We start from the raw sequence: 27,377 nt of genomic DNA, 5'->3' as shown, positions 1-27,377 counted from the left end.
GCGAAAACAGGTTTTTAGACATTTTTGCAAATTAATACAAAATGAAGAACAGAAATACCTTATTTACATAAGTATTCAGATCCTTTTCTATGGGACTCGTAATTGAGCTCAGGTGCATCCTGTTTCCATTGATCATCCTTGAGATGTTTATACAACTTTATTGTAGTCCACCTGTGGTAAATTCAATTGATTGGACGTGATTTGGAAAGGCACATAGCTGTCTATATCAGGTCCCACAGTTGACAGTGCATGTCAGAGCAAAAACCACACCATGAGGTCGAAGGAATTGTCCATAGAGCTCCGAGACAGGATTGTGTCGAGGCACAGATCTGGGGAAGGGTACCAAAAAATGTCTGCAGCATTGAAGGTCCCCAAGAACACAGTGATCTCCATCATTCTTAAATAGAAGAAGTTTGGAACCACCAAGACTCTTCCTAGAGCTGGCCGCCCGGGCCAAACTGAGCAATCGGGGGAGAAGGGTCTTGGTCAGGAAGGTGACCAAGAACCTGATGGTCACTCTGACAGAGCTCCAGAGTTCCCCTGTGGAGATGGGAGATGGGAGATCTCTGCTGCACTCTACCAATCAGGCCTTTATGGCCAGACGGAAGCCACTCTTCAGTAAAAGGCACATGACAGCCCGCTTGGAGTTTGCCAAAAGGCACCTAAAGACTCTCAGATCATGAGAAACAAGATTTTCTGGTCTGATGAAACCTAGATTGAACTATTTGGCCTGAATTCCAAGCGTAACGTTTGGAGGAAACCTGGCACCATCCCTACGGTGAAGCATGGTGGTGGCAGCATCATGCTGTGGGGATGTTTTTCAGCTGCAGGGACTGGGAGACTAGTCAGGATTGAGGCAAAGATGAACGGAGCAAAGTACATAGAGATCCTTGATGAAAACCTGCTCCAGAGCGCCTAGGATCTCAGACTGGGGCGAAGGTTCACCTTCCAACAGGACAACGACCCTAAGCACACAACCAAGACAACACAGGAGTGGCTTTGGGACAAGTCTCTGAATGTCCTTGAGTGGCCCAGCCAGAGCCCGGACTTAAACCCGATCGAACATCTCTGGAGAGACCTGAAAATAGCTGTGCAGCAACACTCCCCATCCAACCTGACAGAGCTTGAGAGGATCTGCAGAGAAGAATGGGAGAAACTCCCCAAATACAGGTGTACCAAGCTTGTAGCGTCATACCCAAGAAGACTCGAGGCTGTAATCGCTGCCAAAGGTGCTTCAACAAAGTACTGAGTAAAGGGTCTGAATACTTAAGTGATTGTGATATTTCATTTTTTTTTTCTTTATAAAGTAGCAAACATTTCTAAAAACCTGTTTTTGCTTTGTCATTATGGGGTATTGTGTGTAGATTGATGAGGGGGGGGGGGGAAACAATTGAATCCATTTTAGAATAAGGCTGTAACGTAACAAAATGTGGAAAAAGACAAGGGATCTGAACACTTTCCAAAGGCACCGCATGAGCCCTTTTGTCACTTGTATATCTCAGCCTTTTATCTCCCTCACTCTTTTTCTTACTCTATCACTTCTTACAAACTTTCTCACCCCACTCTTCAACTCCCTCTCTCGCTCTTTCTCTGTCTCTCTTTCTCTGTCTCTCTCTCTCTCTCTCTCTCTCTCTCTCTCTCTTCTATGAGGAGTAATGCTGAGGTAGCAGGTAGGACTAGCTCGTGTCTGAGTCATACACTTCCTAATAAACTCCCTGGGAAATAGAGGCTCTGCTCTGCGTCACTGCTTAATAATTCACCAGGAATCTACAGGAGAGGAAAGGAGTGCGGAGGAAGAGAGCGAGACGAAGGGGGAACAGTAGGGAGGGATGAGAGCCCCCTCCTGTTACGAGGCACAGGACCGACGGAGAGAAATAGAAAAGACAGAGAGAGCGAGAGAAATCTGTGGGAAAGAGGAAGGAACATTTTCTTTTAGAAGCAGACTGTGTAGTCCCCCATCGATTCCCCAGTCTGGGCTGTATCATATCATTTCAAGTCTGAGATTGTTGGAGTCAGAAGCACATGACTTTCTCTCTGATTTGTTACAGTGAGTAAGATATAGGGAAAAGCAAAGGCAAATCTGTGGAGGGTAAAAGGAACAAACTTTCACAACCTAAGTATTCTCAATCCCTTCCCCAAGTCTGAACTTTTCAGATTGCTCAAAGTACAGTATTAACTTCTCTCTTCCCGGAAAGAAAGGAGGCAATGAGAGGATCCCACGTTAGACTATTGAGATGCACCCATGGCTGCTACTCTAGTGACCTAACATCTATAGCGCACTTTGACGGGGAAAAAAAGTGAATGTCCCGCTCACCTTTTCCTGACGTATAGGATATTATTTTTGTCCAGCTCCTGATATTACGTTGGATGTTCATGAAACTGCCCCCTTACAGATCCAGTTGTATAACTTCTCCTTCCACTCTCTCTCTCTCCTCCAGGGTTGTTCCAGAGGGCCATAGCCCAGAGTGGCTCAGCCATCTCCAGCTGGTCGGTGAACTACCAGCCCCTGAAGTACACTAAGATCCTGGCCCGGAAAGTGGGCTGCAGCCACTCAGAGACAGCAGAATTAGTGGACTGCCTGAGGAAGAAGAACTTCAGGGAGCTGGTGGATCAGGACATCCAGCCGGCCCGTTACCACATCGCCTTCGGACCCGTGGTGGACGGAGACGTGGTGCCGGACGACCCGGAGATACTCATGCAGCAGGTGTGTGTGGGCGTGCGTGCGTCCGGGCGTGTATATTAGTCGCAGCTCTCTGACTGCAGAGACAGAGGTACTTTATTGGTTGTGATGAAATCCCAAGCCGAGATTTACCAAGGGTAAAATGTAAAAAGATAAAGATTATGACAAGACATTACTGTAATGGTTCAGTGTAATTGAAGATAGTTTCACATTTGAGTCTTTTTGGTGTTTAATGCTCTTTTTAAGGTGCCCGAAGTGCTTAAAATTTTATGGGGCAGCACAACTCATTTCATCCACGTCTAATGCATTTATGGACCTAACGTGTCCTTCTCTTTTTCTGCCACTAGGGGGAGTTCCTGAACTATGACATCCTGATAGGAGTGAACCAGGGAGAGGGGCTGAAGTTTGTAGACGACAGTGAAGACAACGATGGGATCTCAGCTGCAGCGTTCGACTACACTATCTCTAACTTTGTGGACAATCTCTACGGCTATCCTGAGGGTAAGGGTCTCTATGTACCTATTAATGTACTGCTTTTCAGAAAGTATTGTGTAACAATATAATGAGTCAATACATGTTAGAAAACACCTTTGGCAGCGATTACAGATGTGAGTCTTCTTTGGTAAGTCTCATAAGAGCTTTCCACACCTGTATTGCGCAATAGTTCCCCATTATTCTTTTCGGAATTCTTCAAGCTCTATTAGGTGCTGGGGATCATGGCTAGATAGCCATTTTCAAGTCTTGCCACAAATTTAAGTCAAACCTGTAACTTGGCCACTCAGGAACATTCACTGTCTTCTTGGGAAGCAACTCCAGTGTAGATTTGGCTTTGTGTTGTGGGTTGTTGTTCCGCTGAATGGTGAATTCCTCTCCCAGTCTCTGGTGTAAAGCAGACTGAACTAGGTTTTCCTCTATGATTTAGCCTGTTCTTGGCTTCGTCCCGTTTATCTTCATCCTGAAAAAGTCCCCAGTCTTTGCCGATGTCAGGCATACCCATAAAAATGATGCTGCACCACCATGCTTGAAAATAAGGAGGCAGTTAGTCCGTGTTGTATTGTTGGATTTGCACCAAAGTTCAAGGTCGTGTAGACTTTCTATAGGCACTGTATATAACCACTAGAGAGGAACAGTGTTTCCCAAAGCCAAGTTATGTGGTCTACTGTTTGGTAAAATCTTCTATTCAAACTTCAATTCACTAACATTTGCCTTTTTCTCTGACTCCTCCCTTACTTTTCCCTCTCTTAACCCTCTCTTTTCCCTCTCTTAACCCTCTCTCTCTCAATTTATCTTTCCCTCTCTCGCTTCCTTTTGCTTATTATCTACCTACGTCTCTTTCTGTTTCTCTTCAACTCTCACTCTGTCCATGTCTAATATCTCTCTCTCGTCTCACCCCCCCCCCCCCCCCCCCCCGCTCTTCCTCCCATCCTCCCTCTCCTGCCATCTAGGTAAGGACATCCTAAGGGAGACCATTAAGTTCATGTACACCGACTGGGCCGACCGTGACAACGGAGACATGAGGAGAAAAACCCTCCTCGCCTTATTCACGGACCACCAGTGGGTGGCGCCGGCGGTGGCCACGGCCAAACTGCACGCCGAGTTCCAGTCTCCCGTTTACTTCTACACCTTCTACCACCACTGTCAGACGGAGACGCGGCCGGAGTGGGCGGACGCGGCCCACGGGGATGAGATCCCCTACGTGTTCGGGGTGCCCATGATCGGAGCCACCGACCTCTTCCCCTGCAACTTCTCTAAGAATGATGTCATGCTCAGTGCTGTAGTCATGACATATTGGACTAACTTCGCTAAGACGGGGTAGGTGGCTGATGGGTAGGTGGTAAATGGTAGGTGGGTAGGTGGTAGGTGGTTGATGGGTAGGTGGTAGGTGGTTGATGGGTAGGTGGGTAGGTGGTAAATGGTAGGTGGGTAGGTGGTAGGTGGTTGATGGGTAGGTGGGTAGGTGGTTGATGGGTAGGTGGTAGGTGGGTAAGTGGTAGGTGGGTGGGTGGATGGTGGGTAGCTGGGTAAGTGGTAGGTGGGTGGGTGGATGGTGGGTAGGTGGTTGAGTGGTAGGTGGGTAAGTGGTAGGTGGTTGGTGGGTAGGTGGTTGGTGGGTAGGTGGTTGGTGGGTAGGTGGGTAGGTGGTTGGTTGGTAAGTGGTTGCTGGGAAGGTGGTTGGTGGGTAGGTGGTTGGTGGGTAGGTGGTTGGTGGGTAGGTGGGTAGGTGGTTGGTGGGTAGGTGGTTGGTGGGTAGGTGGTTGGTGGGTAGGTGGGTAGGTGGTTGGTTGGTAAGTGGTTGCTGGGAAGGTGGTTGGTGGGTAGGTGGTTGGTGGGTAGGTGGTTGGTGGGTAGGTGGTTGGTGGGTTGGTGGGTAGGTGGTTGGTGGGTTGGTGGGTAGGTGGTTGGTTGGTAAGTGGTTGCTGGGAAGGTGGTTGGTGGTTGGTGGGTTGGTGGGAAGGTGGTAGCTGGGTAAGTGGTAGGTGGGTGGGTGGGTAGGTGGTTGAGTGGTAGGTGGGTAAGTGGTAGGTGGTTGGTGGGTAGGTGGTTGGTGGGTTGGTGGGTAGGTGGGTAGGTGGTTGGTTGGTAAGTGGTTGCTGGGAAGGTGGTTGGTGGGTAGGTGGTTGGTGGGTAGGTGGTTGGTGGTTGGTGGGTAGGTGGTTGGTGGTTGGTGGGTAGGTGGTTGGTTGGTAAGTGGGTAGGTGGATAGGTGGGAAGCTGGTTGGTAGGAAGGTGGTTGGTCGTAAAGTGGGTAGGTGGTTGGTCGGTAGGTGGTTGGTGTAAAGGTGGGTAGGTGGTTGGTGGGACAGTGGTATGTGGGTAGGTGGTTGGTGGGAAGGTGGGACGGTGGATAGGTGGTAGAGGGATAGGTTGTTGGTTAGTGAGAAGGTGGGTAGGTGGTTGGTTGGTAAGTGGTTTGTGGGACTGTGGTTGGTGGGTAGGTGGTTGGTTGGTAAGTGGTTTGTGGGACTGTGGTTGGTGGGAAGGTGGGTAGGTGGTTGGTTGGTAAGTGGTTTGTGGGACTGTGGTTGGTGGGAAGGTGTGTAGGTGGTTGGTTGGTAAGTGGTTTGTGGGACTGTGGTTGGTGGGAAGGTGGGTAGGTGGTTGGTTGGTAAGTGGTTTGTGGGTAGGTGGTTGGTGGGAAGGTGGGTAGGTGGTTGGTGGGAAGGTAGGTAGGTGGTTGGTTGGTAAGTGGTTTGTGGGACGGTGGTTGATGGGAAGCTGGGTAGATGGAAGATGGTTGGTGGAACGGTGGTAGGTGGTTGGTGGGACGGTGGTTGGTAGGACAGCGGTAGGTGATTGGTGGGTAGGTGGTTGGTAGGACAGCGGTAGGTGGTTGGTAGGTGGTTGGTTGGCAGGTAGGTGGTTGGTGAGACATTGGTAGGTGGTTGCTGGGTAGGTGGTTGGTTGGTTGGTTGGTTGGTTAGGTGGTATGTGGTTGCTGGGTACGTTGTTGCTGGATAGGTTGGTTTTGGGAAGGTGGTTGGTAGGTAGGTGGTTAGTGGGTAGGTGGAAGGTGGTAGGTAGGTAGGTAGGTAGGTAGGTAGGTAGGTAGGTAGGTAGGTAGGTAGGTAGGTAGGTAGGTGGTTGTTTGGTAGATTATTTTTTGGTGGTAGGTAGGTAGGTAGTAGGTAGGTAGGTAGGTAGGTAGGTAGGTAGGTTGGTTGGTTGGTTGGTTGGTGGGTAGGTAGGTGATAGGGTGTAGGTGGTAGAAGATTGAGGATGGTGTTTTGTTTGTTCTCCCTCCTCTTGAGGACTATTTAATTTAGGGCTCTATTCAACCCTTAGTGCTGAAGATCCACTTTATAGCGCGATTGACAATTAATGGCACTGTTCCCGCGGTCGCTGTTGCTGCGTTCAGAGTAAACACTGTTTATGTCGGTTCAATCGGAAATTACAATTTTTATGCAGATCTTCCCTGATACAGTACTTCGGCTATCCAGACCCCCATGTCTATGATTTGCAGCCCTAACAAGAGTATCATACTGTATGTAAAAATATCAATTACATTTCTTCTGATTTTGAATGTATAAATTGTTTTAATGTTGGTTTGTATCAAATTCATCAGGTTGTTTAACAGTGAAGTATACACTGAGTATACCAAACATTAAGAGCACCGCCTGAGTGTACCAAACATTAAGAGCACCCCCATGAGTATACCAAACATTAAGAGCACCCCCCTGAGTGTACAAAACATTAAGAGCACCCTCCTGAGTATACCAAACATTAAGAGCACCCCCCTGAGTGTACAAAACATTAAGAGCACCCCCCTGAGTATACCAAACATTAAGAGCACCCCCCTGAGTGTACCAAACATTAAGAGCACCCTCCTGAGTATACCAAACATTAAGAGCACCCCCCTGAGTGTACAAAACATTAAGAGCACCCCCCTGAGTGTACAAAACATTAAGAGCACCCTCCTGAGTATACCAAACATTAAGAGCACCCCCCTGAGTGTACAAAACATTAAGAGCACCCCCCTGAGTGTACAAAACATTAAGAGCACCCTCCTGAGTATACAAAACATTAAGAGCACCCCCCTGAGTATACCAAACATTAAGAGCACCCCCATGAGTGTACAAAACATTAAGAGCACCCCCCTGAGTATACCAAACATTAAGAGCACCCCCCTGAGTGTACAAAACATTAAGAGCACCCCCCTGAGTATACCAAACATTAAGAGCACCCCCCTGAGTATACAAAACATTAAGAGCACCCCACTGAGTGTACCAAACATTAAGAGCACCCCCCTGAGTATACCAAACATTAAGAGCACCCCCCTGAGTGTACAAAACATTAAGAGCACCCCCCTGAGTATACCAAACATTAAGAGCACCCCCCTGAGTATACAAAACATTAAGAGCACCCCCCTGAGTGTACAAAACATTAAGAGCACCCCCCTGAGTATACCAAACATTAAGAGCACCCCCCTGAGTATACCAAACATTAAGAGCACCCCCCTGAGTATACCAAACATTAAGAGCACCCCCCTGAGTATACCAAACATTAAGAGCACCCCCCTGAGTATACATTTACATTTAAGTCATTTAGCAGACGCTCTTATCCAGAGCGACTTACAAAACATTAAGAGCACCCCCCCTTCAGAACAGTCTCAATTCGTTGGGGCATGGACTCTACAAGGTGTCGAAAGGGTTCCACAGGGATGATGGCCCATGTTGACTCCAATGCTTCCCACAGTTGTGTCAAGTTAGCTGGATGTCCTTTAGGTGGGGGACCTTTCTTGATACACACGGGAAACTGTTGAGCGTGAAGAAGCCAGCAGCGTTGCTTTAACCTGTCTCCTCTCCTTCATCTACGCTCATTTAAGTGGATTTAAGTGACATCAATAAGGGATCATAGCTTTCACCTGGATTCACCTGGTCAGTCTATGTCATGGTGTTATGAGAATTTCGTTATCAATGTTCATAAACTTCAATTCATCTACTCAGTCTGCAACCCAGAGTTTGTAAGATTCTGGTTGAATGAAACAGACAAGAGTCCCAGCTTACAATAGTCAAAATGTTTATTCACGAGAGTACTCTGAAGTCCATTATACAAAGACATCCATTTTATACTTGTTCCTTACTTACGCACATACTTTCACACGAACAGTAGCTATCCTACGCACATACATACACACGAACAGTAGGTGAGTTGTATCCTTCTCCAGAGTTCTCACCACTGTGTATCACTACCCAGCCGACAGTTCCATTCCCCCGAGATTAGGGAAACCTTGAGAAGTACTCCCTGTCCTATCATAAGTTTCTCAGAGTTCTAGCCAGGTCGGGTCAAACACAGTTTAATTGTTCTCTGTATTTTCTTAGGCACACACATACACACACATTTCTCTCCGTCCCAGTCCAACCTAGTTGGACTTACGTTTAATACTTTAATTATTCCTTATACATGCTACATAAACTATAATCCATAATGGTTAAGTTTCAGGGTAGAATTATTTAATCATTATCTTTAAACATATAAATTATTTTATCACATGGAAAGAGCAGGTATCCTTCATGTTTTGTACACTCAGTGTATGTATGTAATAACTTTGGAATATCTAAAGTTGATTGAAATCACCTGAGTGAGATTCATCCTCTTTCTCCTCCAGGGACCCCAATCTGCCAGTTCCTCAGGACACCAAGTTCATCCACACCAAGCCCAACCGCTTCGAGGAGGTCATCTGGACCAAGTTCAACTCCAAGGACAAGCAGTACCTCCACATCGGCCTGAAGCCCCGCGTCAGGGACAACTACCGAGCCAACAAGGTGGCCTTCTGGCTGGAGCTGGTCCCTCATTTACACTCCCTCCATGAAGTCCTGAACCCCACCACCACCAGGCTACCTCCAGGCAGCACTCGCCCCCCCGGGGGCCCCTGGAAGCCCAAACCCCGCACCACGGGCCACCCCTACCCCACCTTCCCCGACCCCGTGGAGCCCTACGGATCAGAGCGGCCCAGACTGGACCTCTTCCCCGGTGACACGCGGGATTATTCCACAGAGCTGTCGGTGACCGTGGCAGTGGGGGCGTCGCTGCTCTTCCTCAACATCCTGGCGTTCGCCGCGCTCTACTACAAGCGGGACAAGCGTCAGGAGATGCGGCGCCACCGGCTGTCTCCGCAGCGCCACGGCGGGCCTGCCAACGACCTGGCGCACAGCCAGGAGGAAGAGATCATGTCCCTGCAGATGAAGCACTCGGAGCACGACCCGCACCACGACATGGAGCCCCTCCGGCCCCACGACATCCTGCGGCCCTCCTGTCCGCCCGACTACACCCTGGCCCTGCGGAGGGCCCCGGACGACGTGCCCCTCATGACCCCCAACACCATCACCATGATCCCCAGCACCATCACCGGCATGCAGCCCCTCCACCCCTTCAACACCTACCCAAGCACCGGCCACAACAACACCCTGCCCCATCCCCACTCCACCACACGCGTATAGTAGAGCTACAGCTCCCCCTGGGGGACCGGAGGACCAACTACACACTCTGGTTTACCTCTATTGGATCGCTATGGATATCTCTCTCTCTCTCTTACTCTCTGTTTCTCCAACCGTCAGCCTGCTGCCCTGATGCTGTGTCCTTCCTACAGCACAACCTTGCTGGGGTTAAGTGGAAGTTCAGCTGAACTGCAGGGGCAGCAGGTGTTATTGAGGGTGTTGAGATATTTTAAGAGGGTCTCGTATTCTCTGATCCTGACAGCCCCCAAACCTGCCCACAGGATGATCCTCTGCCTCTTACTGTGCATTTCATTTTGTCGTTTTTTCATCCCATGTTTTCTCGGTTTCTGTGCTGTAATAGGGTTGGGGACAGAGGAGGCTGGTGGGAGGAGCTATAGGAGGACGGGGTCATTGTAATGGCTGGAATGGAACAGAGTCAAATATGTGGTTTCCATATGCTTGATGTGTTTGACACCGTTTCATTTATTCCATTCCAGCCTTTACAATGAGCCCGTCCTCCTATAGCTCCTCCCACCAGCCTCCACTGGTTGGGGATAGTTTTTTGGAGTGTGAGGTAAAGCGTTTGGTTCCTTTTCCTTCTGATATATTGGAAAACCTCTATCTCTCTACTCATCTCATCTGATTACTTGAGTCTCTTCTCTTTTCTACATCCCTCTCTTTCCCTCCTCTGTAGTTCTAAAACAACCTTTTTTATACAAGGCGTACAGTACATACAGTTAGTATATATCATGAAAATATTGGTATTCTGATATCGTCTTTCTACCAGCATTCTTGGTGCCAAGTACTGTGTTGTTTTCCCATAGGAGGGGAACTGAGATAGAATCAAGAGTGTTGAGCTGTATCAAGATAGCCTACTTACTGTGTGTTCATGAAAAGTGCCAAACTGGCCTATCTTGTGCTTTTTTCGTTATCTTTTTTCAACGTTTGTTTGTTTGATTGATTGTTGCTTTCGGTTCTTATTTTTTGTGGAAAGATTTTTAAATATATAGATATATAGACATATATATATATAGTTATATATAAATGTGTACAAAGAAGAAAATATCAAAATGGTTTTCTCAGTGGGGATCTATGCATGAATTCTTTTTAAAAACGATGATGGGGAAAGGACACTGGATAGTCAATATTCGCAAACACATCTCCTGTTTTAAACTATTTCTATCTCAATTTCATATGCTTTTTCTTCATATTTTCTTTTCTGCAAGGAAAAAAAACTGGAGGCACGTCATAAAACCACTGCAGCAGTGCTACTTTAAGTTTTGAACATTCTCCTTTACAACAACGAAAAACCTGACTGGACCAAACATGAATAAAAACAATTATTATACACATTGATTATACAACACATTGCTTATGTTGATCATCTCCCACCCTTATTGCTTACTGTCTACTATTGCACTACAGACTGCATGCTACCCCAAACAAATCAACTACCCTAGTAAATCAATTCAATCTTTATTTATACAACACATTTCATAAAAGTGAGTGCAATCCAAAACATTAAGAACACTAAACAGAAAAAAAACAAGACTACATTTCAATTACATAAAGACCCCTTTCTCTGTCTCACATCCTCCTCCTGCTCTGCTATCATCCAGCCAGCCCTCTTACATAATGTGAGTTATTGGTGCCACTGTAGCAGCTCTGTATTTTTCTCGTAATAACCAGGCCATCCACTGAGCCTTGGGCCCCTGTCTCTCTGTGACTCATTATGGCAGACATAGAAGCCATAGACTGCCACTGAAATGGCATCTTATTCCCTATATAGTGCACTACTGTGGCCAATCAGGCCAAAAGTAGTGCACTATGTAGGGAATAGGATGCCATTTTGGACACAAACCTGGAGGTATTGGTGTCCATTATGCTCTGGCCAAAAAGGGAATAGGGTGTAGGGAATAGGGTGCCCTAGCGGTATTGTTGCTGCAGGTAGACCTATTGTTTATTCAAGGTAAACCTGCCATGGTTCTCAGAGGTCCTGGGTGGGAAGGTACATACAGTCAAGTCTTGGGTCCTCATATAACACAACTTTTTCCTAATTATGTTACGACGAAGGAGAGAAAAGGAACAGTTCTCAATCTCCCTCTTCCTTTCACACACTCTCCCCTTCTCTCCGCCCGTCTTCGCCTTCGATTTCTGGTGCTGTTTGATGAATGCGCGCGTGAGCACATGTCAGCTCAGCTTCACAGGGCCAGGGGTAACTAGAGGGCCGAGAGAATGATGGAGGAGGATGGAATGTGTGTGAGGAAAGAGACAGACAGACATCTCATATCAGAGGCGCCTCCCCGTGGTGCGAAACCCCCGTAATAACTGCTTACACACACACTCCTCCATTCTTCCTCTCAGTCTATTTTCCCCATCCCGTTCTCCTTTCCTCCACCAGTAAACACCCGTCTGATTCAAGACTGCTGTACATGCAATTTCAACCAACTATCTTTGTGGAAAGTTGAGAGTAGAAATCACCGACGTTTCAACTCGCAACTTCACTGTGCACCGTCGTTGAACCCTGCATCTCCTGACCCTTCACCCCTGGCACATGTCCCTGCTGACTCTGTTGCTCTCACGTCCCCTTAGCGCCACTGCTGTACATTGAACTCTAAGCACACGGAGGAAAGACTGGTGGTCTATCAGACAGGCCAGGGTCTGGGATAACAGAGCTGGGAAGAGGACGGGGAGTACGAGGTCCTTAGACCAAGGGACAACAAAGTGATCAGTTCTTTTTACTCGTTCCTTTTTTTGAACGGGGAGGTGCACGTAAAAGTCGAGGGAAAGCCTGTTGATAACGCCTCCGTACGTAATGCTATGACATGGCCAGCAGAGGGGGCTGATGGGTGAATAGGATTAATCCAACTGAACTGAACTGTAGCGCTGTGTGTGAACCCACAGTGTGCTGTAGTATCCTCGGTGAGAAACCGTTAGCGACAGTGTTGTCTCTGCTTGTGTTTAGCTTTAGACGTTTCCTTGGTTACTATTTCACTACTGCTCGAAGGCGGGGGTGTGTGAGAGAACACAGATTGGTGTTGTCAGAGACTCTGTGTTGGCCAACTGAGAGAGACGGTGCGTGGTGGGGAAATACGGGAGGTGAGCCGCTGCACAATATACCGTAACAAGGACTAGACTGGGGTTGTGTATGTGGAATCAGAGGGAGTCGGACTTACATGCTGGAACTTTTCTCTCAGCTACAGAGACGGACTTACTATAAAATGTGCTATTGGACTAGAATATGAAACCTGTGAGAGAGCCCCAAAGCCTCCAAGTCATCATCACAGCCTTAAACAAAGGGGAAAGGGTGTGAGATGTGACTGGGACAGTGGACAGACTAGGGCACCGACATCTTATTTCAGGTGTGGGAACGATCAGATACATCTGTCCTATCAAGTCTTTGTGCCATTAGATCCTAGTGAACTTTTTTATCCTGTGAATAAGAGGGCAACGGGAGGGTCGCAGAGGAAACTAGTACTACTACAAATACAACACAATAAAACTTCAACCAATAGAAGAGTGACAGATGCTATTTCCTTTTTTTTCTCCTGTTCTTTTCCTTGTCTATTTTATACGCTTACACACTAGAGGGCGCCATGGTGACACAATCGCCATAACAACCGACCTTTCCTCTGAACATTCTGAATGTGGAGGAATACAGCGTTTTGCGACGGAGAGAGAAGTAAAAAAAAAAAAGAGGAGCAAAACTGTACATTTTTAAGTGTAAGAACAAACAGTCAAAAATCTTTGTAAATATTACGTTTCTTGTTTGTTTTTTCGAGTGAATGAATGAAACGACTTTGTGACAACAACCGAGACAACAGGTGCAAGTTGAAAAGGGGTCTTCAGCTGGTATTGTATGTTGACTGTACGCCATTTAAATGTCTTCGCTACTGAACTTTTTCGAAAGATTCCGGAAAGTGCGATTCTAATTCTATTAGCTCTTTCAGTGCATGTAACTAACAAAGTTGTTCAGAAGTGGATAGACAATGGACATGCAGAACAAAGTCGCCAAGTGTTGTCTACGTAGCATCTTGACTACTCAACCTGTGTAAGCACGAAGCGAAAACCGTAGCAGGGATACTGACCCATTCTCATTCTATGCTGTTGGTTATAGGGTCTCTCCCACATTCAAATGGGCCATGCATATCTGCAGGCCTGTATTAGCTGTGTACCACACCAGCCAGTCTGGATGATGATACAGCACACCTTAAAGGTGGAATCTGTAACTTACACCACCCATGTGGCAACTACAAACATGGCCAAGAAGCAAAAAAATATATAAAAATGAATGCACCTTTAAAAACATCTTTGTGGCTTTTGGAATTTGTATATTCCCTCCCTGTTGACTCTCCTACCGTTGTGTAGCCCCGGAACCACAGGGAGACCGAGAAACGATGGCTTTTTGTAACCTAAGTTGCCTCTGATCTAGCCTGTTCCCAGATCTGTTTGTGCCGTCTTGCCAACTCCTACGGTCATTGTCGCGACTAGGAGTGGACACGACAGCACAAACAGATCTGGGACCAGGCTACGTCTTAGCCTTATCGGAAATCACGTACTGTGGGTGGGACGGGACACATGTCCCCCTGAATACACTGTGTTACGTACAATATGTGTCCTGTTCATGTAGGTTGTGCTATCTGTACTACAGTGACCTCATCATAAGCTATCGGTACCGCTAAGCTTGCCTTCCAGGTGGAAAGGTGCGGTGGGAATTGAGCTGCTTCGTGGGCAGATGGTTGAACTGCATGACAAGGCATGTACATAGGTATAGACCAGGAAGTGTGAGTGTGTACATGTGAGAGTATGTGTTAGGATAGCTCATTTATGGTGTGTAAGCATAGGTGTGTACTCCATTTTGTTGTAGCATTAGTTAGGACTAATGCAGAGGGAGTAGATATCTATAGTGTTAGTTTAATAGGACTTTAGAACAATTGACCCGACCCCCAAAAAAATCCATATTGGATTTTAATGTATTATCTCCCGCACAAGAAGAAAGTCATACTTTTTGGTGCAAAACCAATTTTCTTAAGTGTTCAATGATTAACACCATCCGTTGTTATATAGCAGCTATCACTGTTTTATAGATTTGCCAGAGTGATGCTCTGTTAAACACCTGTTCTGACCTAAAGAGGTAGACCGTAACGATGTTTCATGTAGGTGAATTTCCCGCCTTGCTCGTGACTACATGTCATGGTTGACCTTCAAAACAGAGAAAGGTTCGTCTGTGTTATGGTCTCGGTACCTGAGAGTCCAGTTGTACTGAAGCACATTTACATTTACATTTAAGTCATTTAGCAGACGCTCTTATCCAGAGCGACTTACAAATTGGTGCATTCACCTTATGATATCCAGTGGAACAACCACTTTACAATAGTGCATCTAACTCTTTTAAGGGGGGGGGGGGTTAGAAGGATTACTTTATCCTATCCTAGGTATTCCTTAAAGAGGTGGGGTTTCAGGTGTCTCCGGAAGGTGGTGATTGACTCCGCTGACCACATGACAAATAAGCCTGGGAAACATTCTGAGCTGGGTGTCAGTTCGGCCTGCGTAGTCAAATTTGCACCTGTTGTCTTGTCTTTACTTTTCTTTTGTTGAATTCAGAAACCCAAGACTTGAGATGAAGAAAACATGTGAATAATGGATTTTAAAAAACATATTATAATTTAAAAAAGTAAAGTAAAACTATATAAATAAGGTGATGATATTTGTTTACTTTAGAAGTTATGATACACTGTATGCTGGGATTCTGATGTGGGGAACATTAAAGACATTCATAGCCAGACTGTCGACTGCCTCTTCATTGGCCTACTGCACCCATTCAACTCCATTTAGAACACAGCTTTTTCCATTACAAACAATGTGATTATTGTAATGCATCAATGGAATACCAATACCTTGCCAATATGTTGCATCAGGAAACTGTTTTTATACTGCTTTGAGGTAATAAGGCTAGTAAATATTCAGCTAATATTAATAAGTACAGTTTTCTTACAGAGAAGCAAACAGACAAGCAAACTTGAATACGTTTATTTTAATTTCTAACTTTTGTCGTGTTTATGTGTTTACAATGAGAGGGAACGTTGCCCTTTTGAAAAATGATGCTTTTCAACACTTGACTGAATAACATCAGTATCGGTCATTAGGTAATAATAACAATGCGTGGTTTGATCCAACGTAACAAAATGACAATCAAATGAAATGTTAACCCTACTCACCACATGAGAACCAAAACAAAATAAAAACAAAATGTGTCAAGAAAACATTTATTTTCAAAATATGACCATTTGGATTCAACAAAACGTATAAGGCATGAACAATATGCAGTAACTTTTAAACTTTGTTTACTTACAGAATTTGAATGATTAAACATTGAAAGCATAAAAAAAATGGATTTAGCATCAGACCCTAGTACCCTAGGTAGACTGATTCATGCTCAGTTCAAGGAATAAGTCTTCTGTAAATTGCTTTTAAGCAATGCAAATAACACCCACAATGTTGTTTGGCCAGTAGCTAAGGTCAAGTGCAAGTACCATTCCATGGAGTACCTATTCTGCTTATAGTCTTGGGGCAGATTTCAAGGGCCCATATCTTGACTGTGAGGTCGCAGAGGAAACTAGTAGTTGTCAAAGTTGAATCCTGACAGCAGTTCCTTCCGGATAGAGTACTGGAAAAATCCCAGAGAGCTGAATTGAAAGGCATTCTGTCCTGTCAGCATTTCATCAACAATTTCTGGACCCAGAAAGTTGGAGACAGGTTTCTACTGCAGATCTGAGACAGGTTGGTGAACTCCGCAGCTATCTTCTGACACTGATCTTGTCCATTGAGTCTGCCAAGTACAGCATGTGTGTGCATTTTTGATACTCACTCCTATTAATAAAGTTAAACCTTTATTATGATTATAGTATTACCATACAAATTGGATTGTACAGCCCAGAATGAAGGGTTTGAAATGATGAAGTGTCTGGGGTTTTTTCTGTGTTGATTTCCATTGCTTTAATAGGAGTATAGGATATGTTGATATAGAAGCTAAAATCTAAATGCTTACATTAAAATGTAATGATTATTATCACACAAGTGATAAGAGGATGGAATGTAATGGAATTTTAATGTTTGTGCTTTTCTTATAATTCATTTCTGTGTTCTATTCATGTGCTGTTCTATAAACCAATTTCTGTGTTCATGCAAGTGGCTGACTGTACAAATCCTCACCATCGGTCACTGCAATTTGACAGTACGCCCAGACCTTGTTTTGAGACTGAACAAAAGATCTCAGTTTCAAGGTCTCAGCTTAGAGAGAAGAGGCCTCGTGAGGTCTGTCACATGTTATGAACCAGTATTGGTCGGTCACATGAATGAAACAAAACGGTAATGATTCATTAATTATGCTAAATCATGTAAATATAACTTGTCTGTGTATAGCTGTATATAAGACAACTGCTGGGACTGCCCCAGCAGAGCTCCTGACAGACGTTCACTATGCTGCATTAAGTTTGTTGGAACCTCTCCAGCACTCTGACAATAAACAATGCTTCATTTAAGATTGACTTTGAGTGTCCCTGTGTAAGAATTCCACGACAGCCTTTCAAATCATATCCATTCAATTGAATTTACCACAGGTGGACTCCAATAAAGTTGGAGGATGATCAACGGAAACAGGATGCACCTGAGCTCAAGTGTCGAGTCTCATAGCAAAGGGTCTGAATACTTATGTAAATAAGGTATTTCTGTTTTTAATTTAATAAAATGTAAACCTGTTTTTGCTTTGTCATTATGAGGTATTGTGTGTAGATTGATGAGGAAAAACAATTTAATCAATTTTAGAGTGAGGCTGTAACGTAACAAAATGTAGAAAAATGCACTGTAGTATCTTTAAAACCTTTAATCCGAATGCACTGTAGCTGTCATCCAGCTATGCCAGCCCTGACGACTTCAGCCCTTCTGTGTCGATGATTACAACGAAGTTGCAGTTCAGTTTCTTTTTGAAGACGTCTTTGACACCTGCCACTACTGACTACAAACTGCCCTCCAGACATTGTGTTCAGTAGAGTGGACTCTCCCGTGCTCTGAACACCTAGAACGGTTACCACCAGGATCTTGCTCTTCGGCTGCACCAAAACATTATTCTGACGCAGCACATCGCCCAGCCATCTCAAAGGTATGTTAGACACGTGGCCGTCCACCAGCTTCAGAGGAAACCCATCCAGAAGCAACTCAGAGCACAGTGCCTTCAGAAAGTATTCATACCTCTCGACTCATTCTGTATTTTGTTGTGTTAAAGCCTGATTTCTAAATGGATAAAATAAATTTAAAAATGCTCACCCATCTACACACAATAACCCATAATGACAAAGTGAAAACATGTTTAGACATTTTTGCAAATGTATTAAAAATTAAAAATGCAGAAATATCAAATTATCAAGAAAGTATTCAAAACATGTTAGAATCACATTTGGCAGTGATTGCAGCGGTGAGCCTTTCGGGGTTAGTCTCTAAGAGCTTTGCACACCTGGAATGTACAATATTTGCACATTATTCTTTCAAAAATGATTCATGCTCTGTCAAGTTTGGTTGTTGATCATTGCTAGAAAGCAAGTCAAAACTGTAAAAAAAAAAAAAACGGTAAAACTGTAACTAGGCAACTCAGGAACATTCCATTTCATCTTGGTAAGCAACACCAGTATATATTTGGCCTTGTGTTTTAGGTTATTGTCATGCTGAAAGGTGAATTTGTCTGTTGGAAAGTAGACAACCAGGTTTTCCGCTAGGATTTTGCCAGTGCTTAGCTCTGTTCCGTTAATTTTTATCATAAAAAAATCCCTAGTCCTTGCCAATGACAAGCATAGCCATAACATGATGCAGCCACCACCATGCTTGAAAATATGAAGTGGTGCTCAATGATGTCTTGTTGGATTTGCCCCAAACATAACGCTTTGTATTCAGGACATAAAGTTAATTTCTTTGCCACAGTTTTTACAGTTTTACTTCAGTGCCTTATTGCAAACAGGATGCATGTTTTGGAATATTTTATTCTGTACAGGCTTCATTTTTTCCCCCTCTGTCATTTAGCTTAGTATTGTGGAGTAACTACAATGTTGATCCAGCCTCAGTTCTCTCCTATCACAGCCATTAAACTCTGTAACTGTTTTAAGGTCACCATTGGCCTCATGGTGAAATCCCTGAGCGGTTTCCTTCCTCTCCAGCAACTGAGTTAGGAAGGACACCTGTATCTTTGTAGTGATTGGGTGTATTGATACACCATACAAAGTGTAATTAATAACTTCACCATGCTCAAAGGGATATTCAATGTCTGCTTTTTATTTTTACCCATCTACCAATAGCTGCTCATCTTTGAGAGGCATTGGAAAACCTCCCTGGTCTTTGTGGTTGAATCCGTGTTTGAAATTAACTGCTCGACTGAGGGGCCTTACAGATAATTGTATGTGTGGTGTACAGAGATGAGGTAATTATTCAAAAATCATGTTAAACACTATTATTGCACACAGAGTCCATTCAACTTATTGTGTCTTGTTAAGCAAATATTTACCAGTGAACTTATTTAAGCTTGCCATAACAAAAGGGGTTAAATACTGATTGACTCAAGACATTTCAGCTTTTCATTTTCAATTTTTAAAAAATTACAAAATAATTCCACTTTGACATTATGGGGTATTGTGTGTAGGCCAGTGACACAACATCTAGAAAGGGGTGTGAATACTTCCTGAAGACACTATAGTCTGGGCAGGTGCTGCAGTTGTTTCAGTGAGTGTTCAGTTTCTCTGACTAAGACCGCAGACTCGCACAGTTGACCAATTTCTTGTAGGAAACGTTCGGTTCCCAAGGAACTGTTAGAAATGTGTCTGTCAAGGTCTACAATTTCCTCTTTGTTTTCAGAGGAGTTCTGGCACTTATTTCTGTACTGCCCTCTGAGGCCAGACACTCCATTGGATATTCTCCTTGGACAATCACCACATTCTATATTGTGGTGGACGAACATGTCATGATAATGTTGGGGATTACTCAGAAGCTTGTTTAGAATCTGCGATTTGGACAGAGAGCACCCACCCATTCTGACAAAAGAGACCATGGGGAGGTCAGAGAGAACAATTCTGTCTCCAACAAATCCTCTGGAATCTAGCAAACAAATTAGGTCTGAACTTCTTGACAACGTCTCGCATTGTCCAGACCATTAATGTGCACTGTTCTGCGTCACAGTTGGGGAGAAGCAGGGGAATAGAAACCTGACACATTGACATTTTGTAATCTCTTGCTGGAGAAAACCATTAGAGCACAGAGAGAGAGCAGTCTCAATGTCTAAGGGGTTTACAACATTATTATTATTATCCTAGCAGTCACATTCACCATCATTAACCTCTTTATGAAAATCCATGGCAGGGCTGAGAGAGTCTGAGCAGGTTCGTCGGTGACAGTCTTCTCATAGTGTTGCTCCAACCCCAGGTCCAGCAGCAAACTCTCCAGGTGGGAGTACAGAGAACAGTTTGAAATATCTTTAAATATGAACAGGTGAATTTAGTAAAACCTTTGTTATTAAAACCGTGAAGAACTGCCCATATTTCATAGATGACATATTATAAGGTTGGTAAATGCCCTCCTGCTAGACTGAAATGTAAAAAAAATTATAATAATCACAGCTGACTTGCTTTGGGTCTTGTTCTTCAGCACCGTTGAAACGCAGACACTGTGCTTGACACCTGGACTCAGACTGGAGAATGTCACGGTGTCAGACTCCTGTCACCTTATGGGCTTCCTCTCTGTCACAGAATGACGCAATGACACCAGCGACAACGGTTTATCCCAATTTAGAGACAATGATTGACTGCTGGATTGGTCAATCTTAACCTTGTTGGGTGGTACAGGCACTGAAAAGGACAGTAAATAAAGTTTGCGTGCTCAATTTAACTAACTAAAACACAAGTCAAAAAACATAATTCTCCTTTTAAGAATACAGTTGAGTGTTCTTTGTTTAACAATAAACCTTACTGTGTACACAAGTACTGCCAGCAGACAACGCCTTCATCTGATTACATGTGAAAACTAAAACGATTTTACTGTATAAATACGGCAATGCAATATTTATTTAAGAACTGATTGGCAAACGTGAATGCGTCTTGATTAATATTGAATGGATTCAAAGGTAAAGTTCCCAATAACCTTTTAAAAGCACTTACTTGTACACGTAGACATGCTGACCGCCACACTCCGATTCCCATCTTCAGTGACCGTTGAGATGCTGAAACGGTACTTCGTCCCCGGGAAACAGACCTTCCACATCAGCGCTGCTGGAACCTTGGATGGAACGGATCTCTCTCTGGGTGTTGCAGGAGTAGGTCAACGCGTACCGCCGGTCAGAAGGGCGCCAGCTCAGAGAAACAGAGTCACTGCCAACATAATGAACTGTTATCACTCCGGGGGAGGAGGGCTCTGTGGAAGAAAACCCAGAATTGATCTTTACTTCCCGAATTGAATAAAAATTCACACAAATGGTTATGACTGCTATGTTTAGTCGATGGTCTAGGAAGATCAAGACTCTTATCAGGCATGGCAAAGTTCATGTTATAGCCTAAGGCATGTTATACTGCAAGATGCCCACTGTTTTTATGTTGCGAGTTAAAATCCTAGGTCTAGACAATCTAAATTATTGACTGTTACAATGCAATGACATATAAAAACGAAAATACATACATGCAGGGTTTTCAACTGCCTGTAAGATAATGATGTTAGTCATTTTTTTAAAGACATACCTTTAATCTGTTGCCACTAAATCAAGAGATGTACACTAAATATACACAGAAGTATGTGGATAACCCTTCAAATTATTGGATTCGGCTATTTCAGCCACACCCGTTGCTGACAGGTGTATAAAATCGAACACACAGCCATGCAATCTCCATAGACAAACATTGGCAGTAGAATGGCCTCACTGAAGAGCTCAGTAACCTTCAACGTAGCACCGTCATAGGACGCCACCTTTCCAACAAGTCAGTTCGTCAAATTTCTGCCCTACTAGAGCTGCCCTGGTCAACTGTAAGTGCTGTTATTGTGAAGTGGAAACGTCCAGGAGCAACAACGGCTCAGCCGCAAAGTGGTAGGCCACACAAGGTCACAGAATGGTAGCGCAGAGTGCTGAAGCGCGTAGAGCGTAGAAATTGTCTGTCCTCGATTGCAAAACTGCTTCTGGAAGCAATGTCAGCACAATAACTGTTCGTTGAGAGCTTCATGAAATGGGTTTCCAGGGCCGAGCAGCCACACACAAGCCTAAGGGTGGACCAACTCATACTTTTGGTCATGTAGTGTATGTATATAATCGAGTTTAATCAAATGTTTTATATAATCTTTTTTACAAGTGTACTGGCAAGTGACTAAATGATTCCAGCTGCATCAGAAACCAATAAAGTGTTGACTTCAACTTCTGGATCAATTCATTGTGATATTCATGAAACGAATTTGGAAGTAACTAGTTACAATCTTACTGCAAAAACAAATGATACAGGGAGTTGTTCTATCATTTCAACTTTCATTTGTTGTCAAGTAAACATGTTCGAATAGAATGTAATAGAATAAAATTGACTTTGCATTTGTAGTCCAACAGCACAAGGAACAAATTAATGTTTGAACACGTTCTTCTAGGCTGTGGGCATTCTGAAGCGCCAGCCAGAGGGAAGACCCTTGAACTGAAGGTGTAGAGGGGTCGTCAATGACAGCCAGTGCCTTCTGTTTGGTTGCCTCGTGGAACAGATTGATCAAATGGGCCTGTGGTCGACCAATTACTTTGCTGACTGTGTTTACTATTCTGGTCAGTTTGCTTTTGCTCCACACACTCAGATTACCATACCAGACTGTCATATTGAACATGCTCTCCACCAAGCTGCTGTACACCCTCTTCAGAACATCCTGGCTGACCCCAAACCCCTTATATTTCCTGATTAAAAACAGGCGTTGGCTTGCTTTAAAAAAATACAGTCTGCCTTCTCTGTAAAACTCAGCTTGTTATCAATTTGTGTCCCTAGGTACCCTTACTGGTTGGTCAACCACCACCCGTACTGGTTGGTCGTTCAGAGAGAGTGGTTGGGACATTGGCAAGTTGTTGCCATTGCCAACGATGTGGAGGGCACTTGACCGGCACCCTTCTTGAAGGTTGTTGGTCTGTTTAAAACAGCTGTCCCCATCTGACGTAGCATCTTTAAATAGAGTCTTACCATAGCCATCCCAGGCAAGCACAGTGGATCTGGGCCGGTTCCGGCTGAGAGTCGGGGCACTCGGCTGAGAGTCAGACTCGGCCGACGTCATGTGGCCCGAGTCTGGCCCGACTTCGGCAGTATTACTTATGACTAGGATGCAGGGCTTGAGCTTGGGCCGATTCCGGTGTGAAATTAACATTTCATTATTTATTTATTTACCCACATTTTGTCATTGTTTCTGTGATCAAAAAATAAAATGTACATTTAAATTTAAAAAATTTATAGTCTTTCCTGTTTAAGTAGTATTTGAGTATTTTGATACTTTGTGCAAGGCTATTGATCAGCATTAAAAACTTTGTGGATGGGGCCTCCCGAGTGGCGCAGCAATCTAAGACACTGCATCGCAGTGCAAGCTGCGTTGCTGCAGATGCTGGTTCGGCCACGACCGGGAGACCCATGAGACGATGCACAATTGGCCCAGCGTCGCCCGGGTTAGGGGAGGGTTTGGCCGGCTGGGATGTCCTTGTCCCATCTCGCTGTAGCGACTCCTGTGGCGGGCCAGGCGCATGCATGCTGACACGGTCGCCAGGTGTACAGTGTTTCCTCCGACACAGTGGTGCGGCTGGTTTCTGGGTTAAGCGTGCATTGTGTCAAGAAGCAGTGCAGCTTGGCGGGGTTGTGTTTCGGAGGACGCAGTTATTTAGTTATACCGTCCTTAATGATATCACAAAACAATACATTTTTGACAGGAATTATTGTTTGGATCCCCACCAACCATTCCAGTCGTTTGGATTTGAAAACTAATGTTCCAATGCCCAATCTTTTGATGTTTGAACTTTTGGCAAGAGTCTCTCTCTACACACACAACCCTTTTTTTAAACTTCTCCATACTGCAGTGCAAGAGAGAGAAAGTTTACGACCGGTCGTTAGAGTCATAGACCCCACTCCCCCTCTTCCTCTCTGGTGGGAGAGAGGGGGCTATCTTTGATCCTCACCCAGGAGCGAGAATCATGTCAATGGTAACATACCTCCCGTGAACCTGTAGAAACTAGTACCGTCACCATTCTGAAAAGTCTGCCTTCAAGGATGGGAACAGTTGGACAAGAAAGTAGGGCTCCTGTCAGGCTGTAGTCTTTCGAAAGCTATGGAAAATTGTTGAGTCCAATACCTCTATTGAACAAGGACAACCATATCAACTCGCTGCTAGCGTGATCGTGCAATCTGCAAAACACAAAGGCCACAATAATTGTTACAAAACATTACTCCATTCATTTTTAGATCAGTTGATTGGTTGATTGAGCCTGTTGTCTGATCTAAAAATTAATGGAGTCATGTTTTCTCTCTGTGCGAAAATTCTAAAGTATCGCTATGGTGCATAATTATGTCTGAAACACCTCTCATCGCTCAATTATGTAGGGAGACTGGAAAAACACCCCAAATAGTGTCAGGCTGTGAAGTTTCCATTTAATCCTAATGTAACAAAATGACAGGGATCAACAGTATATGTATTAGACCTACTGGTGGCATGTAATGGGGAATTGATAAAAGCAAACAATCAAAGAGCAAACAATTCACATTATGAAACAATGAATAGGCAAGAATTGGCGGGAAAAAGCTGAGCGCATTCTGGAGAGCTGAGTGCATGGATTCTGGAGAGAGACCAACCATATTTTCCACACACACCCCTTCCCTTCTTGTCTCAACATATTATACTTGCATAGTTTGTAACTTATTTTGTACATAATGTTGCTGCTATCGTCTCTTATGTCCGAAAAGAGCTTCTGGACATCAGAACAGTGATTACGCACCTCGATTTGGACTAAGAATTTTTCTTTAATGAGTCGGACGGGAAGGATATACTCCAAACACCCGAACAGGCCCTCATCCCCGTCATTCACTGGAGAAAGAAACGTAGATTTTCCGTAAAGAGATCGGGGTGCCTTGTGAGGATCAGGCGATGAGTTGCTAATCTGCGTACAATCGCTGAAAAATTAATGGGACGAACTGAAAGCAAGTATATCCTACCAACGGGACATTAAAAACAGTAATATCTTATGTTTCACTGAGTCGTGGCTGAACGACGACATTAATAACATACAGCTGGTGGGTTATACACTTTATCGGCAGGATAGAACAGTAGCCTCTGGTAAGAGGCGGGGCAGGGGCCTATGCATATTTGTAAACAGCTGGTGCACGATATCTAAGGAAGTTTCGAGGTTTTGCTCACCTGAGGTAGAGTATCTCATGATAAGCTGTAGACCACACTATCTACCTAGAGAGTTTGTCTGTATTTTTCGTAGCTGTCTACATACCCCCACAGACCAATGCTGGCACTAAAACCGCACTCAGTGAGCTGTATACCGCCCATAAGTAAACAGGAAAACGCTCATCCAGAGGCGGCACTCCTAGTGGCCTGGGACTTTAATACAGGGAAACTTAAATCAGTTTTACCTAATTTCTATCAGCATGTTAAATGTGCAACCAGAGGGGGAAAAAAACTCTAGACCACCTTTACTCCACACACAGAGAAGTGTACAAAGTTCTCCCTCGCCCTCCATTTGGCAAATCTAACCATAATGATATCCTCCTGATTCCTGCTTACAAGCAAAAAATAAAGCAGGAAGCACCAGTGACTCGGTCTATAAAAAAGTGGTCAGATGAAGCAGATGCTAAGCTACAGGACTGTGTTGCTAGCACAGACTGGAATATGTTCTGGGATTCTTCCAATGGCATTGAGGAGTACACCACATCAGTCACTGGCTTCATCAATAAGTGCATCGATGACGTCATCACCACAGTGACTGTACGTACATACCCCAACCAGAAGCCTTGGATTACAGGCAACATCCATACTGAGCAAAAGGGTAGAGCTGCCGCTTTCAAGGAGCGGGACTCTAACCCACTATGCCCTCCAACGAACCATCAAACAGGCAAAGCGTCAATATAGGACTAAGATTGAATCCTACTACACCAGCTCCGACGCTCGTCGGATGTGGCAGGACTTGCAAACTATTACGGACTACAAAGGGAAGCACAGCCGCAAGCTGCCCAGTGACATGAGCCTACCAGACGAGCTAAATTAATTCTATCCGCGCTTTGAGGCAAGCAATAATGAAGCATGCATGAGAGCACCAGCTGTTCTGGACGACTGTGTGATCACGCTGTCCGTAGTCGATGTGAGTAAGACCTTTAAACAGATCAATGTTCACAAGGCCACAGGGCCATACAGATTACCAGGATGTGTACTGACCAACTGGCAAGTGTCTTCATCGACATTTTCAACCTGTCCCTGACCGAGTCTGTAATACCAATATGTTTCAAGCAGACCACCATAGTCCCTGTGCCCAAGAACACCAAGGTAACCTGCCTAAATGACTACCAACCCGTAGCACTCACGTCTGTAGCCATGAAGTGCTTTGAAAGGCTGGTCATGGCTCACATCAACACCATTATTCCAGAAACCATAGACCGACTCCAATTTGCATACCGCCCCAACAGATCCACAGATGACGCAATCTCTATTGCACTCCACACTGCCCTTTCACGCCTGGACAAAAGGAACACCTACGTGAGAATGCTATTCATTGACTACAGCTCAGCGTTCAACACCATAGTGCCCTCATCACTAAACTATGGACCCTAGGACTAAACATCTCCCTCTGCAACTGGATCCTGGACTTACTGATGGGCCGCCCCCAGGTGGTAAGGGTAGGTAACAACACATCTGCCATGCTGATCCTCAACACTGGAGCCCCTCAGGGGTGCTTGCTCAATCCCCTCCTGTACTCCCTGTTCACCCATGACTACATGGCCAAGCACGACTCCAACATCATCATTAAGTTTGCTGACGACACAACAGTGGTAGGCCTCATCACCGACAACGACGAGACAGCCTTTAGGGAGGAGGTTGGAGACCTGGCAGTGTGGTGCCAGGACAACAACCTCTCCCTCAAAGTGATCAAGACAAAGGAGATGATTGTGGACCACAGGAAAAGGAGGGCTGAGCACGCCCCCATTCTCATCGACGGGGCTGTAGTGGAGCAAGTTGAGAGCTTCAAGTTGCTTGGTGTCCACATCACCAACTAACTATCATGGTCCAAACACACCAAGACAGTTGTGAAGAGGGCACAACAACGTCTATCCCCCTCAGGAGACTGAAAAGATTTGGTATGGGTCCTCAGATCCTCAAAAAGTTCTACAGCTGCACCATCGAGAGCATCCTGACTGGTTGCATCACCGCCTGGTATGGCAACTGCTCAGCCTCCGACCGCAAGGCACTACAGAGGGTAGTGCGTTCGGCCCAGTACATCACTGGGGCCAAGCTTCCTGCCATCCAGGACCTCTATACCAGGCGGTGTCGGAGGAAAGCCCAAAAAATTGACAGACTCCAGCCACCCTAGTCATAGACTGTTCTCTCTGCTACCGCACGGCAAGCAGTACCAGAGCGCCAAGTCTAGGTCTAAAAGGCTTCTTAACAGCTTCTTCCCAGAAGTCATAAGACTACTGAACAGCTAGTCAAATGGCTACCAGGACTATTTGCGTTGACCCCTCTCCCCCACTTTT

At 44.9% G+C, this 27,377-nt stretch overlaps 1 protein-coding gene and 1 long non-coding RNA gene across 5 annotated transcripts in view; one reads left to right on the top strand and one right to left on the bottom strand.

Annotated features, from left to right (window-relative positions):
- LOC139534503 (neuroligin-2-like) overlaps nt 1–15,400 on the top strand; it is a 230,186-nt gene extending 214,786 nt beyond the window's left edge. For all 4 annotated transcript variants that reach the window (XM_071333688.1, XM_071333687.1, XM_071333686.1 and 1 more), the window contains 4 exons: nt 2,439–2,704; nt 3,028–3,181; nt 4,126–4,492; nt 8,787–15,400. In XM_071333688.1, coding sequence (XP_071189789.1) covers nt 2,439–2,704; nt 3,028–3,181; nt 4,126–4,492; nt 8,787–9,618 — 1,619 coding nt within the window. In that variant the 3' untranslated portion in view covers nt 9,619–15,400. The remainder of the gene's footprint in view (nt 1–2,438; nt 2,705–3,027; nt 3,182–4,125; nt 4,493–8,786) is intronic.
- A 230-nt stretch (nt 15,401–15,630) lies between these two features.
- On the bottom strand, nt 15,631–21,418 carry LOC139534505 (uncharacterized). The gene is made up of 2 exons (XR_011666960.1): nt 20,805–21,418; nt 15,631–20,495 (listed from the first exon to the last, which is right to left on the bottom strand). It is a non-coding gene; the product is annotated as an uncharacterized lncRNA (long non-coding RNA).
- Nucleotides 21,419–27,377: the final 5,959 nt, after the last annotated feature.

The sequence above is a fragment of the Salvelinus alpinus genome, chromosome 11, assembly GCF_045679555.1.
Source record: "Salvelinus alpinus chromosome 11, SLU_Salpinus.1, whole genome shotgun sequence".
Classification (NCBI taxonomy): Eukaryota; Metazoa; Chordata; class Actinopteri; order Salmoniformes; family Salmonidae; genus Salvelinus; species Salvelinus alpinus.
The sequence above is the reverse complement of the archived record's forward strand: the minus strand, read 5'-3'. Positions and strand labels throughout refer to the sequence as shown.